We start from the raw sequence: 20890 nt of genomic DNA, 5'->3' as shown, positions 1-20890 counted from the left end.
CCCAGTCACTGTGTCTCTCCTCCCCTGGGCACCCAGAACCACACAAACCCTTGCTAATATCCAAATGAGATGCTCTAGGGCACCCACTGAAAAGCAGCTTAAAGAAAACTCAGTCCACGCCATCAGAGGGTAAGGACAGTGGGCAGACTTCCCTGAGGATTAGCAGGTAGGGATTTACTGCAAGCATCCTCTCTGTCAACACTACTCAAAGTGTTTCACACTAAACTGCAGAAAGAAGGTGCTGCTGCTGCTTGGGGTTTAGGAATGGTCAAAGTGAGGTATGAGGTATCACTCAGCTTGCTTTCTCAAGGTCAGTTGTGCAGTCACCAACTTTCCTCCAATGGGGAGGGGTTTACTGGATCAAGAGTACATCTTTTACTCTTCACAGGTACAGCTTTTACCATTGGAAAAGCTATTTTAACAAGAAATATCAAAATCTAAAAACAAACTAAACCTCCCCGAGATAATGAACCATCAACCAGCAGACAAAAAATCTACAGAGAAACCTTGATTTCTGAATGGCGACACGTGCCTTTTACCCAAATAAGCAGTCTATGAGGGGAATTGCATGTGGCTTATGTTATGAAAATTCATGTATATATTGCCAATACCCATATTCACTAACATTTTATTATCTCCAGTGTTAACACTAATATGCAATTTCATTTTATCTTAATACAATGACCCAACTTCAATCTTTTCATAGCTGAAGCAATTCTAAAGAACTAGTATGCCAACAGAGTTATGTAACACAGAATTTCTGGGAAGAAGGAAGTAAAGGCTTGAGAATGTCTTATTTTAAACAAAATCTATACAAGTCACTGGAAATTTTATCCTTCATGCTGAAACTCAATAAAATGGCAGGAAAAACACATTGAAAAGTGAAGAACTATGAGGTTCCCTTAAAATATAAAGAATAAGAAATATCAAGGGGTGGGGGATGGGATGGGGGGTTTTCAGAAGGGAAATGAGGAAAGGGGATAAAATTTGAAAAATAAATAAAAAAAATATCTAATAAAAAAATATCAAGGGAATGTAATTTCCAATCTTCACTGCACTTTCGGATTGCCTGTCAAGTATCATGTTAGTTGATGAGGACCTTAATTTAGTCTCTGATGGGATGAGAGGCAGGTGTGAAAGACACGGTAAATATGGGTTGTCTGGAAAAGGGTGGAAATGGCCACAAAGGAGACCTTTAGCTCATATATCCTAAAACCTCAAAATCCATTCACCCTTACAGGACAAAATTCCCAACTCTCCTCTAAGTCCAGGCATGTACTATGCCCCAAGATGCCATCGCGTAGCTACAATTAGAATTGTCCATGGTTCAAACCTCAAAGAAAGGCAGAGTGTAGAATTCACAAAGCCACCTGGCCTCCACCCTCTGTTCTCCGGAGGGCAGTGGAATGAGGCACAGTTTGGGTTAAGCTGCTTCTGCATCTCCATTCGTTCTGCTTTTTTTTTTTTTTTGAGTCAAATCACATTCCAGGCAGATTGGACGCTCGTGGTGTATTGCCCGAAGGGAAGTGTAAGGAGGGACCAGCCTCTGCTTTCTGACTCCACCCTGCTATTGAAGGAATGTACAATGGCTTAGAGAGAGGTGAGGGGAGCCCTGCTGCTGCCGAGGGGTCCCAGACTCAGTGGGAGGAAAGAAAACGTGGTAAAGAAAAAAAAAAGGCAAGTATTGGAAAGACCTTTCTTTTTTTTTTTCTAATTTTCTAAATTGGCCTCTATCAGTCCTAAAGAACTGATTGACACTGGCCTTGTCATCAGGTTGGTATGCCAGCAGATCATAGTCACAGGGCACATTTGGTGGGTAAGCTCCCTCAGGATGTGTCCATTTCACATTCTTTGCTTTCAATACGTGGTGATTTGTAATGAGGAGAACAACTTAAATGAAGTTCTTTTAACTCTAAGGTGTATTTCTAATTAAACTACATTAAGCGTCACAACATAAAGAAGTTGGATTTGAGATTTCTTCAGAGAAACCCTACGTGGAAGGTAAACGATAAGAGAAAGGTAGAGACTTTGTCTCACAGAGTGGATGGGATGATCCGAGGGTATTTTCCAAGGAGCTGCGTCTCACAAACCTAACACAAGTTTCCACCTTTTCACCATAAAGATATCCGAAGACATCGAAATTAGCAAGACATTTAAAATCTTACGCATCTCCTTTAAATTTGGATTTTCCTGTGTTTCAGAGTGTGGAGTCCTTCTGCGCACTTACGTAGCACGTGTATGAGAGAACACACCTCGGCAAGTGTCTCTAGAAGAGCAGACTGGTGAGCATTCTCTATCAGGAGACTATGGAGACTGAAAACCTTTGGAGCAGGGCAGGGCTTTTTAGACTAAGGTGAGATTTTTCTTAGGAAAGTCTTTTAAAAAATCTACAGTGCATTCCCAGTGCCTTATCAAATTCACTTGAAACAACTCCCAAGAGCATTGACATGGATTTCTGGAACTAACTGGTGCAAAGCAACAAAGTCCAGTGGTTGAGGACTCTCGGACTGAGGCTCCAGCCTCCGAGCCTTCCTAAGCTGGCCTTCCTTTCTCACACTGAGCCTCTGACATAGACCATAGGACACAATGCAGCTGAATTCTCTGACCAGGCCAGTAGGAACGCAAATGAAAAAAAAATGTTTTATTTTGATGTCAGATTAAATATTATAAATATAAGTTCTCAGTGTGCGGGAAATTCCAAATGAGTGCCGGGAGGTTCCTGGCACCTAGTCTGTTGCAAGGCATATGGAAGTTTGTATCAAGAATAGTCAACAGCAATTTTCCATCATCCCTGGGATGAGAATAAGAGGAAATTACTAACATGGAATGAAAACACTAATTTGCAATCATGTAGCCAGTCACTGTGTCCACACATGCCAAATGCTTCTAAATATAAGTCATCCCATCTCATGCTGGAAAGCCAGGAGAGAGTAGATCACTGATTCGGTATATCGTGGATGAAACACAGGCTTTGTGAAACCTCGGATGGTCTTTTAAAACCATTTCATCCAAGCTGGGAGGTGCACGTCTTTGATCCTATCCCTCAGGAGGCAGAGACAGGAAGCTCTCTGAGTTTGAGACCAACCTGGTCTACAGAGCAAGTTCCAGGCCAGACAGAGTTACAAAGAGAAAGGCTTGAAAAAAAATACAAAAAGTCATTTCCTCCATAATTACCCCTGTAGTGATTCTGTGTTCTAGGCTTCAGGAAGCATGCAACTTTGAGTAGATTAAACCCCAGTGTTGCCTTTTGAAGGCTGTTGTGTCTGTAAACTTAGCCTTACTCACAGACCACCACTGTAGAGTTTTCAGTGTTCTGCAGACACTAGCCTGTACAGCTCCAGTTAAGGGACACTCAAATCCCCTAAAACAGAACTTATAATAATTCTCCTCGATGGTGCTTTTGCTGCTAGACCTCTGGCTGGCCTTCCCCTCTGCCTTTGTTGCTGTTTTTGGTTGGTTGGTTTTCATTGCTTAAGGTGCAGCCCAAATTTTGTTTCCATTACTCCTAAAGTTGCTGTTAACGATTCTCTCTAAATACCCCATGTCTGTGTCTTCCTTTTACATTAATGTATGTCAGCCTTGGTGCTGATCTTCATCGTTTATCATCTGAGTCCACAAAATCTCTAACAGATCTACCCACTGATATTAGTTACTTTTCTCGTAATTATGATCAAATACCTAATAGAGACAAAGAAAGGAAGATTTTGATCAGGGTTTCAGATGGTTCATCCATGCATGGGTCCCACAGACTTGGGCAAAAGGTCATCATAGCAGGCATGTGACAGACAGGCTGTACTTCAGTTTCCCAAGGACAGGACGCAGAAAGAAGGGGGATATGGGGAGAGAAGAGGAAAAAGTCCTCAAGGACATGACCTCAGTGACCTACCAACTCCAACTAGAGCTTGCCTACTTCTCGCCACCTCCCAGTAATACCCTTCAGTGAACTAATGGATAAATCAGAGGCCTCATGAGCTGCATGCTACCTGTGCATGGTCTGTGTCCCTGCAGATGCTATCGTGGACTTGTCTGGAAGGATGCCTCATACCCCAGGTGTTTCTCAATCTGATCAAGATGTCACAGTTAACTATCACACCATTTTCAGATCTACTTTCATTTAGTCATCAGACAGGCCCTTGATGATCACAGTGGGCATAGCAGATACAAAGCAGGCGCTTCTAGGTTCACATCTGTGGGCACTCTCCTTCTTGGAGCTTATATGCTCAATGGAGGTAAATATAGGAAAAATAGATGCTCAAACCAAACAAAATATTGGGTTCTGTATAAAAGTAAACTAACACATGGCTACATATCTGGGAGGGCAAGTCAGAGAAGGCTTCTTTGAGGTGATGGTAAAGCTCAAATCCACAGTAAAGATCAGGGGCTGACTATACAGACTGGGAGGAAGGAACACATTTCTCAAAGAGCTGTGCACTGTACAGGCTAAATGTAAAAGTAAATGTAGCTTGTATTTCCTCAAACGAAGTGGTAAGATGAGAGACATACCCAAACTTTACAAATATATGGCTTGGGCTAAGCTTAGAGCATTTCTAACTGACTAACCCTAGGCCTAGGCCTGGAAGCTTTTAGTCTCTGTGCAGCCTAATATTCTATAAACCCAGACTATGAAGGCTTCAGCTTCCAGCCTCTGTCTACTAACCTACGCCCAGAATGTTTCAGCTTCCGAGACTTACTGCTGAATAAACTTGCCCTTTCTGGTTCTATTTGAACTCTGGCTGGCTGGTTCACCTCAGCTCTTCTGGCTCAAACTCCTCTCAAAGCTGACTGATTCAAATTGGCTTTTCAGTTTTTGACTGAATTGTTCTGCTTGGAAAGACTGACTCTAATATGAACTGCTCTCAGCTGAACAGAATTGAATTCCATTGAATTCTCCCTCCCTCACTTCCCTTTAAGTATCCTCTCTTTCCTGTTTGTCCTTGTGAGATTTGGGTGTATTCTATCCCTGACTCATCCTATCAAATCTTTCTCTGATTCATCACTTTGTCTGCCCCTCAGTTAGATGCATTGCTTGGAATTAAAGGTGTGTAATAATTTCAGTATTCCATCCAGAGGGATTAAAGGTGTGTGGAGGGTCTGCCTTCTAGCTGGATCATTATTTTTGGATGTGATCCCTTGCCAGAGCAGCTATGTTGCTGGACTAAAATTCTTCTACACTAAATGTGCAGGACACTCAAGGCTAAAAAGGAAGTTCCTTAAGGAATCAAGGAAGGGCATGGTGGCTAGTTAGAAGAAGTGCAGAGTGGAAGTCAGTACTGTAAAGGGGAAATAAAGAATTTGGCAGGAGTATGCAGGGCACCAGAGCTACAAGATACTGTAGTACTCAAGCTCAGATCACAGTAGCACTATGAGCCTCAGGGTTCTTATGTTTCTGATCTAATAATGAATAGATCCCTTGTAATGATATTGGGGGACCTTCCTGGTTGCATGCTGCTCATGATTTGAGTCTTAGATTCTGAAACAATTCCATTTGATTGCTGCCCATACCCTCCAGTTGTGGCCCCCTTTTCACTTGTCATCTCATGATTTTTCTTCCTTTGGAAAGGTTCCTTTCCCTGATGTCACCACCACCGCCCCTTCTAGGCCTACAGAATACCACGGCTAAGATTTCACAGCCAACTCTTTCGAAATGTTTGGCTGATCACACATTCTGTGAACTCCTGAGGGTGCTTACGGCATGGTCCTAATGCAGTTGAGGTGCCTGTCAGGGCTGGCACTAAGTACAGGCCAAAGGCAAGGTAGAAAGCACTAGAACAGAATCTATTTTATTTAGTATAACAATGTTTAATCTTTTTTTTGTTTTCAGAATTGAAATTAAATTCAACAGACATGAAAAAAGTACTTTTAAATGTGATTTGGGGCATACGAGGTCATCTAGTTGTAAGCAGTGCTTAACAGTCAGAGAACTTCCTTGAAACCTGATACAATTATACAGGAACTGTCTTTGTTACATGCCGTCTTGCTATTTAGAGTCCCAGAATTTCACATTCTGACCACTTATTTATAGACAGTGGTCTACAGAGAAGGGTTTGTCTTTAAAACAAAGCAAACATGTTTGCTCTTCTAAAAGCTGAACTAGTAAGCATCAGATCACCTATTTGCATACTTGATACTTAACCGTTTGCAGGTGGGGGTGTATAGCTCAGCAGCAGAGCAAATGATGGGGATGCGCAAGATTATGGGTTTGATCCTCAGCATTACAGGTAGGTAGGTAGGTAGGAAGGTAGGTATGTAGGTAGGGGGATGGATGGACAGATGGACAGAGAACAGACAGACAGATAGTTGTAATCTCAGCAAGACTAGAATTAGAAAATTAGAACCTTGAAGTGCATCAAGATTCCTGCACGTTCCTCTCCTTGTAAGCTGAAGGGTAACTTTTCCAAGAATCAGGTATTTAATTACCAGAATTTGTGTACTGTTACCTCTTACTCAAAACATATTTATTGTGTTTGCCATGCATGTGTGTTGAACTAGTGAAGTAGAGATCTTACATCTTACGAGAGAAACAGCATATATAACATCAGGTGGAGGCAAGGATACAGAGGGAACAATGAGCAGGCATGGTAACTGTTTTACTTATAACAAATTTTACTCAGTTCCTTTTGCGTACGTCCTGTTGAGTATGAAAGGTTGCCAGGTAGATAAGGGTTGTTAGAGTCATGTGATCCTGCAGTTAATCAACTCAGGACCATAACTCTCATGGCATTACAGCCTCAATGGACTAACTATTCATTTTGAGGGAAACAAGATAGTGTAGGCTGCCTGGACGTTTCTAGTACTGTAGTTGAGAACATGCTTCTATGAAATAAATGTGAAATTTTGTGTACTGGATTTTAGTTCATATACATTATTTCTTGAGACTGTCTGAAGAGAACAATTTAACACCCTTTCTCTTTGCACCCTGACAAATATGACCCTAAGCCCAGAAAATAGAGGTTATGCTCTTATCTGGTCATATCAGCAGTGAGGATTTGCCTAGCAGTCAGCCTGACAACTCAGATCTTGCTTCAGTCCCCTCATATTAACATTAAAGGTTCAGGCTGGCGTCAGCATGAGGTATTCTTTTTTTCAACAAGACAACAGCACAGAGTCAAGTATATTCCATTCACTATAAGACTTGGATTCAGAATGAGATCTCATTCAGAAACTAGTGTCAGTCAATGACTCTAAAGGAATAGTTTAATAACACAACCTCTGGTTATTTTGCTACACTCATCTGGTGTAGACTATTAGGTGAAGAGATGACATGGAGACCAGTGTTTTAGAGCACAGAAGCCAAATGTGTAGAACAGAACACAGGAGTTTGTAGCAGAGGAAAGTCTATAATCATGCACAGACACCGAAGTCTGTTATGGTATGATTAGGGTTGACAATACTGAAATGAAAGATTATATTTGCTTCATATACACATGTTCTTGACTGGAGTAGAGAACTGGAAAGTTCTAGGCAAACTAAAATCTTGTTCACATCACAGTGAATATTCAGTCCAATGGAAGTGCAATGCCATGAAAAAGTGCATGGCCCTGAGTTGATAATTGCTCATCACATGATTCAAACGCCCCTTATCCACATGGCAATCTGACATACTCAGTGACGGATACGTAAAAGGAACAGAACAAAGTTTCAAGTGATGTTATAAGCTGGAAAAATTCATATCCACACTGTTAGATAAGATCAAATCTCCCTAGGATCTACCAAGTGCACAAAAAGTACAAATTAATAGCAAAACTCTTGATCACAGTCAATAAATTCTCATTCCAATGATTATGCCCTATGTGTTTGTTTCTCATCAAAAGACTTTCAAATCCTGATCACAAGGTTCATTTTAGAAGGTTCTATAGCCAATGAAAATTTCTCCTTTCCACAGTAGGCCTTTCAAACACCCTCTGCTTCAAACTATCATTTTTCAAGTTTAATATTCCACTTGCATGTTTGGTTTTATTATTAAGGCAAAAATTTAAAAAAAAAAATCAATCTATGATCAGGCAGTGGTGGCACATCCCAGAACACTGGAACACAGAGGCAGGCAGATCTCTGAGTTTGAGTCCAGCCTGGTCTACAGAGAAAGTTCCAGGACAGCCAGGGCTACACAGAGAAACCCTGTATGGTGGGGGTGAGGGAGAACCAAAAAACAAAACAATAAGCCTATTTAAATACTGTGTCTGTCATTTACTTAAAATGCTTTATTATTTTTTTTAAAAAGATTTATTTATTTTATGTATATGAGTACACCGTCACTGCCCATCTTTAGACACACACCAGAAGAAGGCATTGGATCCCATTATAGATGGTTGTGAGCCACCATGTGGTTGCTAGGAATTGAACTCAGGACCTCTGGAAGAGCAGCCAGTGCTTTTACCACTGAGCCATCTCTCCAGCCCATTTTATTATTTTTAAGAATCACATTTTAAAATTATAATGTAGCAAAATGTCAAAGCCACTTTGAAAGGGAAAGCAGTATGAGAAAGATCTTTAGTGTCTTTGGGAGCCTTCTCCTGAGCAGTAGAGAAGTAGAATGACTTTGGGCAACAGGGGCTGAAGTCATAAAAGAAGGGCTGCTTCAGGGTGAGTCATTCAGTCCATTCACCTGAAGTGAAACCCGCTCACACACTGCATTACCACCCAGAAGACGCTGTAAGCTATGCATATAACTGATGGCAGAATAAAGGGAGTTGGATTTAATGTAAGATCCCAGTCTTATTTTGGTACACTTCTATAAAGGAAAGTAAGTACAAGTAAAACATATTCTTTTAGAAATTATAGTTAAAGGGGGCTAGAGAGATGGCTCAGTAGTAAAGAGCACTTGTTGCTTTTGTAGGGGACCTGGCCTCAGTTACCAGAACCCACATCATGACTAACAACTACTGTTAACTCCAGTCCCATACGACCCAACGCCCTTTTGGCTTCCATGGCCTCTGCACGCATATGTTGCATGGACACATACTCATATAAAACATCACTTAAAATTTAGAATAAGAAGCATTTCTTTTTGGTAAGTCATCTTTTTTAAGTTCAAGTTCTGAATACTACTTTTATTCATATGCCTTTATGAGGAACAAATATGAAAGACAAGATTTTTAAATATAGAAATCAAGGTGGGATTTTTCTTCCTTCCTCTCAATTCCATTTTCTCCTGGCCAATCTATGTATTATTTCCTGAAATGCTTTTGCTTTAAAAAAATGTGGCAAAGTGAAATGCTGTCATTTGAAGAAAAGAGGGGCTGTAAGAAACAATGGTAAAATTAAGTGGCTTTTAAGTGTTTTTCTCTACAGATATATTCCATCTAATGAATAAGAAATGACTAAATTCACACATCAATATCTTATATATTTGTAAACCTAGGCAAAATATCCTCAGTGCCTCACAAAGCATTCAATAATAACTCTGAAGAAGTTCTGTATAAGTAACACACAGCATGTTCAGGATGTAACACACAGCATGTTCAGGGTGTAACACACAGCATGTTCAGGATGTAACACACAGCATGTTCAGGATGTAACACACAGCATGTTCAGGGTGTAACACACAGCATGTTCAGGATGTAACACACAGCATGTTCAGGGTGTAACACACAGCATGTTCAGGGTGTAACACACAGCATGTTCAGGGTGTAACACACAGCATGTTCAGGATGTAACACACAGCATGTTCAGGATGTAACACACAGCATGTTCAGGGTGTAACACACAGCATGTTCAGGATGTAACACACAGCATGTTCAGGGTCTATGGAGAATTTCTCACTACCCAGTGTAAATCTAGACTAAATTAACACAGGGATAGAGAGATAAAACATGGTCATGTCGTTAGCAAAAAGTCAATGTGGGGAAAGTACAAGACAAGAAACTTAAGAGATCCATCAGTGACAATGTAGGGTGTCTGCTGGGATCCTCCCTGAAAACAGGCTCAAAAGAAAGTGTGAGCCAAGTACTACACAGCCAACCAAATATATAATACCTGTACCTGTGATGATGCTGAGAGGTTTTTGTTAACCAGTTTCAAGAAGGTGGTGCTACATTTGTACTTTAGGAAAGCCCCTTCACCTTCCCTGGTAGTACTAATGTTTTCACAAGATGAATTACAAAATGTCTGTAAGAGATCTTTTTGGTAACAATCTAGTTGGTGGAGGGACTGTACTGTTACTTTTGGGCATTTGGAAAATTTTCACAATGTTCAGAAACTTTCACAGGAACACTGTTACAGAATAGGGAATGGATTGTCAGGAAATGTAGGAGCGATGATACAGGCAATGGGAAAGGTAAGGTGAAAGTACCATATGTATATGTCATGATGAACAACGTTCATGATGAAGCTGCAATCTTATACAGTTAACATGACTGGAGAAGCTACAGAGAATTTATAAGCTAGAGGGAAGAGATGGGAAAGACTTACCCTGTTGAATATCCTTCATTTCAAGATGTAAGCTAGATATCAAGATTCCCACAGTTTGAGATCGCTTTCCATCCAATAACTTGATGATCTGTAATTTTAAATAAAAACAGAAAATGGAAGCTCAAATGATCATGCAGTCATTCTGAAAGAACACATACTAAAGACATTCAGACTTTTAGATTCACTGGTGCACTAATGGAAAAACTAACCCAATATCACAAAGATGCATCAATGACAACGTACGGTGTCTGTTAAGTCACAGGCACATGATTTAATGCTTCAATGGAAAATAATGTATCTACAATTACAGACATTTTAAAAGTAAAGATAATGCCATGCAGAATTCAGAAGGCCTGACACGAACAACAAAAATCTTTATTTTACCATGATTTTATGTTTTACTCTGATTTTTTTTTCTTTTAGGTTTTAAAAGACTGTGCATCATGGTGTAGACCAGTTTGTCCTAGGACCTCTTGCCTTAGCCTCCTGAGGGCAGGGGTTACAGGAATGGGCCACTACTGGCTACTTTGACCTCTTTCTTCAAACCTGAGGGTCCTAAAGAACAAGACATATGGATTCTGACGGTGGCTAGAAAAAAGCAAGCTAATCCACCCAACTTCATTGCTCAGGCAGCCACAATGTAAATGTGGTTCTGTCCCTACATAAGTGCCAAATGCTCTTTATTCTTCTGACGAGACCCTCACACACATCCTTCTATGTTTCTACTCATCCACTCTTGCATTTTAGAACAAATCAGTTACCTCTTCAAAACCAGAAAAAAAAAAATGGAAGAAAAACAATGAATACACAATTATATGTCTCAGACCCTCTTGGTTGATCACTGTTTTCTCTCAGTTTTGAAAGTTTTGTTCTGTGATTGAATTATTAGCATGGAAAGCCCACAGCAGAAAGCACACTATTCTAAAGATCCTCAGGTTTACAGTGTGGTGTAACTCACACTGTTCATTACATCCCCATCATTGCACATCACAGCTCCAAAACCTTTTCATGTAAACTAATATCCTGAATGGTAAACCCCCAATACTGTCTTCCCCCACATAAACTCAAGTCATCTATGGAGAAGACTCTTAGTGTTCTCCTCCATTGTGGGTGAGTTAATTATTAATTAAATGTGGTGGGTTGAATAGGAATGGCTCCCAGGCACTCAAATATGTGAATTCTTGGTTATCAGGCTACTTGAGAGAGATTAGGACCTCTGGTCTGTTGGAGGAAGTCCATCACTGGGGTTGGGCTTTGCACTTTCAGAAGGCCCAGTGTCTTGCTCTGTTCCTGCTGCCTAAAGATCAAGTTGTAGAACTCTCAGCTGCCTCTCTAGTACCATGACTGCCTGTGAGCTACCGGGCTTCATCTTGTGATGCTAATGGACTAAACCTCTGAAACTGTAAGCTAGTCCCAGTTCAATGTTTTCCTTTGTAAGAGATGCTATGGTCATATGTCTCCTCACCACAACAGAGAGCAGTAGAACATTGACTAAGACTAAACTGATTAAACTAATTAATTTTCTTGCCTAGAACTCTCTAGACCCTCTACTACACTGGCTGTGAACATGGGTGCCACTGACATGTTCCTGATTTCAGTGACAAAGATTTCATTTGCTTGCCATTGGTTAGGCTGCATTTAAGCTCTTAAAATGTGCTCTTTATTATGCTCAAGTAATTCCCTTCTGTTATTAGTTCAGTATGATTTTTTATTATGAAATGTTTTATACTGGTTAGGTCGAGCTTTTTTGCTTATTTTATTTTGTTTTTGTTTTTGTCAACTTAACACAAACTCAGTTAAGAGAATGCCTCTATCTGATTAGTCTATAGGCAAGTGTGTAGGGAATTTTACTGATTAATGGTTGAGGTGGGAGGTCTCAGCTCATTGTGGGTAGTGCCACCCTTGGACAGGTGGTCCTAAGTTGTATAAGAAAGCAGCCTGAGCAAGCCATGAGGAAAAAACTAGTAAGGAGCATTCCTCTGTGATCCCTGCTTTTAGTTCCTCCATCCAGGTTTCTGCCTTTGAGTCCTTGCCCTGACTTTCTTTGATGATGGACTATTAGCATTTGGTCAGTGGTTTATCACAGAAATAGAAACTCTACTAAGACAGATGTCCGATTTTGTCAAGTGCTCTATGTCTTTTGAGATGAAGATGTGATATTTATCTTTGTCTTGTTAATGTATCCAAATTATATACACACAGATAATAAATACTCTACATTAATTATATATGCATGTATGGCAGTATATATACATATATATATGTGTATGTGTATATATATACATATATATGTATATATGTGTGTATATATATATATATATATATATATATATATAGAGAGAGAGAGAGAGAGAGAGAGAGAGAGAGAGAGAGAGGCACAGAGCATCACAGGACCACATGGCTATAACACGATCCTTCTTAGTTATCTTGAGTTTGGCTTGCTAGTATTTCCTTTTGGAGGTATTCATCTATATTAGATAAGGTCTATGCTTTTCATTTCTTGCACTTCCTTTAGTATCAGAGTAATCCTCATTTCATAAGGAAAATGACCCTGTAAGTGCTACAATTTTAGAGTTTCAAGGAGTTTGTAAAGAAATGACCTGGATTTTTCCTTGAGGTTTGGTAGACTTGTCTACTAAAAGTCTTTGAGTTTTCGCTCCTGGGAGATATTGAAGTTTTGGTCAATTTTCCAGAATAAAGCTGTTCAGATCTTCCATTTCTTCAGGATACTATCATGGGTGGGCTACAGGTTTGTAGGATCCATCTCATCCAGGTTATTCAAATTTTGACATATCAAATATGGACATATATATATAATTATTCATATTGGTTTCTTATATTTGTTCTCTCTGTGGCATCAGTCATAAACTCTGTGTTTTGGTTTTGAGTTTACATATTTGGGTCTCTTCTCTTTTTTGTCTCTTTCCACTTAAAGATTTGTCACTTGTGTCTGTCATGGAAAAGAGTTCTAATACAGTTTTTAGCATGAATCCAATCCCTCTGTTAAATACTCATGTTCGAAGTTTAATGTTTCACCCTCTGCAGACTCTGGGCTTCATCTGTTCTACTTATACACTGTGTGAAGTTATAGTTAGGATACTTTTTAATGTGCTTGCTCAGACTTATAAACCCTTTGTTATTTCTATTTTTGGTATTGAGTGAGGTTCAGCATGCTGTGTTTTGCTTTTGTTTGCCTCAAACATTCTTTTTATTTTGTTTTGGACTTCTTCTTTAACTCACTAGCTACTCAGGAGTCTGTTAACTCTGACTTGTTTCTTATTTTTTCCACTTTTCTTTCTGCTAGTATTCATTCCATTGACATCACAAAAGCTACTTGGTACGTTTTCAACATCTTAAACTGGTTGAGACTTGTTTTGTGACCTAAAATTCTTTCAACCCTGGACAATGTTCCAATTGGGAAGAATGTGTGCTCCATTCCTGTTAGCAGAATGCATTGCAGAGTTGCCCCTGGGCATCCCCAGAGGACTGGCACCAGGGCCATAGCAGATATGCAAACCTACTGCTAGTCTAGCTATTTATTGTATACACTTTTATTGTATGCTTAACAATTACTTATACAACCAATGACCTGTAAGTTGTATAGTATTTCTCAGGATATAATGGCAAGAAATACATCTGCTTATGTTCAGTATAAATACAACTATCATAGTTCAAATAGGCAAACAAGAGGCAAACTGCTCTATGATTGCAGGAGAGACTAAGGATCCGGAAAGGTTGCAGCAGAGCATGCCACCGTGGCACTCCATGTGTAAGGGCCCAGTACAATAGTGCTGTTAAAACTTTGCTTTCTGAGTCTTCTGGAGTTAAAGTTTGGTCAGTTTGTTTCATAAAATTGACACTGATATTGGGTGTGTGCATAATTATAACTACAAATATTTTTGGATGGGCAGCTATTTTTTCACTTCATACTATCTATCTTTGTCTTTTGTGACAGTGTTTGACTTAAAGTCTATTTTGTAGAGTCATAATTTTATATGAACATTTGGCTTCTGTCTTTTCCTTAGCTGAGGATTTTTTAGTTTTACTAACCTTTTCTAAGCAACACTTTGATTGTGTTTTTTTTTATATACTTGGACTTTTATGCCCCTTGTGTACCTGCGTCTAAAGTCAATCTCTTGTGGAAAGCATACTGGCCAGCTTTTACTTTGTCAAATCTGCCAGCAAGTTTTTCCTCTGATTGAAAAAATAATGCATCCAGTTACATTCTCAGTCCTTACTGATAGAGACGTGTGCTGCCAGCTTGTTCATTTCTCTGGTTTTGTACCGTGTTGCCCTTCTCTTCTCGGGCTTCTCCCTTTGAACTTGGTCATTTCTTACAGTGATATACTTTGGTTACCTTCTTATTTTCTTTGATGGGTTGTTTCATAAAACCCAGTATGGTTAGCACAGGATTTACTTAAGTGCCTTACATTTGTAACAGTCTGTCTGAAGCTGATTCTTCACCTACAAGGCTTCTTTCTACTCTTTACTTCTTCACTGCCTTGCACATTGTTACTGGTGTCGCAAATTACATACTTCTAACTGTGCAGTCAAGAATGCATAGTGGTTAAGTTTTCTATACCATTTTTTTAATCCCTGTGGCATGGTTAAAAATTATTTGCCCAGAGCCTCTACAGTATCATATATTTGTTTGGATATTTGCTTCACTGATGAGGTTTGCACTCATATGCTTGTGTGTGCATGCGTGTGCATGTGCATGTACGTGTAGTGCCCTCCCCCCTTGTTTCAGCTTACAGAATACACACCAGCCTTATTTCGTATAAAGCTCATCACTACGTCAGGTGGTTTAGAACTTCTGCAGCTGCTGCTCATCTTTGCTTACTTTCCTTGACACCAAGGGACAGTTTGCTTGCATGCCTTACTATTGGCTGGAAGTCTTTTAGTGTTTGAAATACAGCATCCTCCGGGCCTAGATGTCATGGATGAAAATTTCACTGTCAGTTATGGAGGCTTTCCCTTTAATGTAACAAGCAGCTTTTGTCTTGCGTTCAAAACTTTTTCTCAGCCTTTTCCTTCTGAAAGTTTAATTATAGTATATCCTTCTGTGTCCTATTGGGATCCATTAGACATCCAGATTCAGAAAGGCTATTTCCATAGCTAGTTTCAGTCATTTTCTTTCTTTAGTTGTGTGTTCTGCCCCTCCTCCCCCCTTGTTTCCCATTATGTGCTGATTGGTGACATCATTTATCATCTTAGACTTTTTCACTCTTTCTCGCTCCATTGACTAGATAATTTCTTAAGCTCTGAGATCTCTGACTCCCCCTCCTGCCTGGGTACTGAAGCTTTGGAGTGAGTTTTCAAATCGGTGATTCGATTTCACTGCTTCATAGTTTTTAATCGCTCATTTCAAATGCTTATTGGCTTTAATAACCTCTCACCCTGTCCCTGCAGCCTTCTCCCAGCTCCCTGAACATCACTATCACATTTATTTAGAATTACTTGTCAAGTACATCATGTGTGTTTGCAACTACAAATTCATCTCTGGTATCTGTTTTGTACCTTAGCTTGGCCCCAGCCTCTCTGTTTCTCTATATGCCTTGTTACTTTGTGTTGGTATATTTATGGGAAAAAAAAAACCTGTCATTTGCCTTGGTCTTTAACTTTACAGATTGGTGTCAATAGGGAAGTCTCCTGCCAGTAAGCCAAATGACTATGAATTCTTAAGCTCATGAATGAAAATCCTGCAGACATATGAACTCCCAAGTCCCCAATGAAAGAAGTCTTAATGGCTCCCCCAACCTTATTATGCTGCTTCCTCTGTTGTCTGGAGCACCACCACTTCTCTAGAGACATTAAAATGTTCCTAATTTATTTCTGTTCTCATTGTGTCTCCAAGCATCTAGAGTATGTCAGGTCCTATGTACAGAATGAACTGGGTAAGAAAAACATTAACTGAAGAAATAGAACACTCCACTCTTCCCTCTCCTGTAGCCCAGGGGAGAAGCCACTAAGCTGTGTTGGCCTCTGCCTGTTCACCACAGGTGCTCTGTAGCAATGGCCAGCCACCCAGCCAGCTCTTTCTTGTTCCCAGTAGTCTCTCCTCATGGAGTGCATGCTGGGTCTTGTCAGCACTCTTAAGTCAGGAAGACAGAAACCAGTCCCTGGGCAACCCTCCAAAGAGCCAGAACGCTGATTGCATGCTCCAACTTTTTCCTCCCAAGGGAGAATCCAAGAGTTAGGGGTTTCCTCCAACATACTCTGCCTTGAGAAAGGGAAGAGTAACCGGCAAATAAGTGCACACTAGTTAGCTAGTGTAGTCATCTTTGCTCATGGCCTTCCCCAACTTAGCATCTTTTCCTCTTGGATTCAAACCCAACAGAAACTGGTCTTTCAGGTGCCTCTCAAATAGAACTGAAACAAATGGCCATTGTCTTCCTTTCCCTTCCTAGAGGAGCTGAGAGTTTTCTGTAGATTACTGTACAGTGAGCAGAGAGGGCCAACTCTCCAATCTGAAAATGCCACACCTTTCCCTAGCAACTTTAATGTGATATTCTTTAGGGGACAGGGCATGTGGGAAGCACTAACTGATTTCTGATCAAGAAAACTGGTGTGCATCTGGGACAAGGAGGGAATGGCACTTCTGCCATCACACCACCAGGGCATGTTTTTGTGAGGCCGAGAAACGCATAAATGGAGGGGGGGTGGCTAAAAGTGGCTGGGATGCCTGAGCCCAGGTGGCTCACATGGCTACAGTGAAAGCATGAGCCATTATTCTGAGGTTGCTTCAGTCCACACTTCAAGGGGCCTTGCTTCTCCTTCACAGTTGGGGGACAGTATCAAACAAATGACAATTTTAAATGGAGAGAGAGAGAAAAGGAAAGGGAGAGAAGGAATATGTATCCTTTATAATTCCAGTTATGCTAAATGACTAGAGGGAAATAAATGGAAACAAAATAAATTCAATAAATAATAACAACACACACAGTCACAGACACACATAAACACACATTCACATACATGCATACATACACACACACACACACACCTTAGAATTCTAAATGGACCAAAAGAAACTGCCATGAATATTTTGTCCATTTCAAATTTAGTCAGACTGTCCATTCAGGCTGCAGGGAGCAAGGGTTAGAAATAAGGAGGGGAAGGAAGCTTGAGGGCTGAGTGGGAGAAAAGGGACTCTTCAGTTCTTTCACATTTGCTTCAGCAGGGTCCAAACACTGAAGTCTCATGCTAAAGGCTCCGACTGGCCAGATGTGGAGCCAAAGAATGAAGATACAGATCCAGGGTTCACAGAGAGATCTGTGCTGTGATTGTCTTTCTCTTTTCCTTTTGTGGATTTGAATTTTTAATGATGGAAACAAATGTCTTCAAGGTGGAGATAGTGTGCAGTGAATGATGCATGTGCATGGGTATACAGGTGCCAGAGGAGAACAGCAGGTGCCTCCCTCTATCATGCTCCACCTTATTCTTTTAAGACAGGGTCTTCTTTCACTAACACACTGGCTGGCCATCATGCTCACAGCATCTGCTTGTCTCCATCCCTCGATGGGTTACAATCACAAAATGCCATGTCCAGCTTTTTATATGAGTGTTTGAGATTTCAACTTAAAGTCCTCTCCTCTACTCGAGTCATCTCCCCGGCCCCACAAATGTCTTTTGACATTTAAGAAGTACGAACTGCTTAGAAATACAAAGAGTGAAAATGTTCTCTTGTTCTCTGATTTCACTCTCCAGTTACCTGTACTGACAATGGGGGTTTTACCACTGACTACACCCGAACACGTGCCCACAAGTATCCAGCTTATGTATATATTATGTCAAGCAGTTCATTGGTATTGTAGCTTAGTAACAGAATTGTGTGCCTCGTATAAGCATATAAGGTCCTGGGTTCACCAGTCAGAGAAGGCAGTCAAGTCTACATGTTCCTCTGTGCAGGCTTGTTTGTTTGTTTTGTTTTTCATCCTTCAACTTTTGTCCCAGTTCAGAAATACATCCCTGTTGAATCCCATGCCAATTAAGGTAAAGCCACATTGAAGCATGTGATATTATTTGTATCTTCCACTGAGGGACTTTTAGGGATTTCCCAAATGTTGCCAATTACTAAGAATATTGTGATCAACACCAAAGGAAATTACCTGCGGTCATGGGTATGCCTTTGTGTGGGAAAAGTTGACAGTTGTTCAAACAATATCCCCACTCTAAAATTTGATATGCATCAACAAATTGTTTCTAATAGGATCTAGGAATTTGAACCCTCACAAGTATTTCCCAGACTGACTGTCTTCTTGCCTCCATATACTCTCTTATTACCAAGTAAAACTATTTTTTTTAAAAAAAGGGTTAAATGTTTTTATTTTTCAGTCTACAAATATTGATGATTCAGATTATGGGTTGCATGTTCTTGTAAACTGTCTTTATATCCTTCTTGGTATGTTCTCTAATGATGATATTTATTAGGTTGATATGCTATAAAGGAAGTTAAATAAGGACAGTGCTGAACAGAAAGAACTGTTCAAAGAGACTATTGTCGGTAAACAGCATTTCCTAAGGGAACCAGAGGTCTTAGAACCACTGTTTTCTGTGCCTCAGTCCATTGCATCTTCAAGAGTCTAGACATACAGTTGGAGCATTGAGCACCCTAGGATTGTAAATTTTAGTCCATTAGTAGCTTCCACTGAACTTGATACCACTGGCAATGTTTCTGGACTCTGAAGTCCTAAAGCTAAATACAGCCCCCTCATATGGTTCATTTCTGAAGTCCAGAAACCAAAACACTTGTCTAGCTTAATCCAACTCTCAGTTTTTACTGTGATCAAAACCTAGGTTCTCCTTACCAATGATCTTTCCATGAACCTAGGGATTTGCCTTTCTACTTGATTTTGGGGTCTTTGTTTTGTTTTGTTTTGTTTTGAGACGGGGTTTCTCTAGCCCTGGCTGTCCTGGAACTCACTCTATAGACCAGGTTGGCCTTGAACTCAGAAATCCACCTGCCTCTGCCTCCCAAGTGCTGGGATTAAAGGCATGTGCCACCACTGCCCAGCTTGCCTTTCTACTTGAATAACTAGAAAAAACATGGAGGCAAAGAGACAAAGAAAACAAATGGAAGAATGAATATTTCAAAGAGGCTGAGGCTTTGAATAGTCAGTTGGTTTTCTACCAACAGCCATTACTTTGTTTTAAAAAATAAGTTTTAGGGTCACTATAAAGCTTCAAATAATCAGAACTTGATTTACCATAAATTTCCACTGGCGTTTCTTTTATTGCATTGGATGTATCATTAATAAGCTAATTTCTAGACAGACAAAGTAAATTTAAGGAATTCTTCTTGGAAGAAAAAGACTATATGACAAGCAGATGCATGAGTATTAGATATTTGTTGCACTAAGTTTATTGACTTATCTAGGGTAGAGTGGGCTTGAAGGAAATCAAACCCGATTGATTATACCTCCATACTTTCAGATTTAGTGAATATTCCAGACTGGTGATCATGGTGGTTACTTAAAACTATTAAGATTACAAAGTTGTTTGAGATTGTCAGATACTAAATATCTCTTGATTGTAGTACAATGATTAATTTTAAATATCAACCTTCCAGAACTTGGAATCAACGAAGAAAAGAAACTCTATTGAGGAACTGTCTAGATCAGGTTGGTCTCTATGCACATTGTTAATTGAAGTAGGAAGACCTTAGTCTACTATGGGCAGTACCATTCCCTTGGCAGGAGGTTCTATAACAGTATAATCAATCAATCAGCATGAGTACATTCATTTTTCTTCGCTCATGACTGTGAATGTGGTATGGCAAATTTTCTCAAACTCTTGCCTTTGTGAATTCTCTGCAATAACAGACTGTAACCTAGAGCTGTAAACCAAATAAATCCCTTCCTCCCCTAAAAGGCTGTCAGTCAGGGTGTTTTACAGAAACAGAAATTAAAATGAAGACAAGTAGAAAGTTTAACTAGTACATTTTAAAAATAACCACAGAATTCCAAATACAAAATATCATACCAAACAATTAGATAAAAAATTCATTAAGACACACTCATTCCATTTAGTAGTCTGGTATTCATTATTCAGGGATACTTTAGCCATATTTTAAAAAGTCATCTGCCCTAAAATATCAATATAACAATCTAGAAAGACAAAGGCTTAGGGTAAGGACATCTAAAGTTCTTCTCATCAGCTGCAGGCTGAAAGTTTGTGGTACATTATCCAGCTGTAGAATGTGATCAGCATCAGGATTGTGGGGAACATGTCCTTGCTCATCAATTCACCCTTAAGCCAGCGTTGGACAGGCAGTGTGTTGTTCAGGATAGTATCTCTCACACTATGCAAATTGGCAGTCTGCTGCAAGGATGGAAAGGTTGTACAAGCACAAGAGCGTGTGTGTGTGTGTGTGTGTGTGTGTGTGTGTGTGTGTGTGTGTGTGTTTGGAGGGAGTTCAAAGACTAAACATATACAACTGGAGAGATAGCTTGATTGGCTAAGGATCTGCTGTCAAGCATGA

The 20890-nt window shown here is 40.0% G+C and overlaps 1 protein-coding gene across 12 annotated transcripts in view; it reads right to left on the bottom strand.

The window, feature by feature from the left end:
- The window catches only part of Fmn1 (formin 1), a 370679-nt gene that overhangs the window by 142594 nt on the left and 207195 nt on the right, over positions 1-20890 (bottom strand). For all 12 annotated transcript variants that reach the window (XM_031371363.1, XM_031371365.1, XM_031371369.1 and 9 more), the window contains one exon: positions 10408-10495. In XM_031371363.1, coding sequence (XP_031227223.1) covers positions 10408-10495 — 88 coding nt within the window. The remainder of the gene's footprint in view (positions 1-10407; positions 10496-20890) is intronic.

This window comes from Mastomys coucha, unplaced genomic scaffold (genome assembly GCF_008632895.1).
Source record: "Mastomys coucha isolate ucsf_1 unplaced genomic scaffold, UCSF_Mcou_1 pScaffold15, whole genome shotgun sequence".
In the NCBI taxonomy this organism is placed as follows: Eukaryota; Metazoa; Chordata; class Mammalia; order Rodentia; family Muridae; genus Mastomys; species Mastomys coucha.
This window is presented reverse-complemented; position numbering and strand designations above follow the sequence as displayed.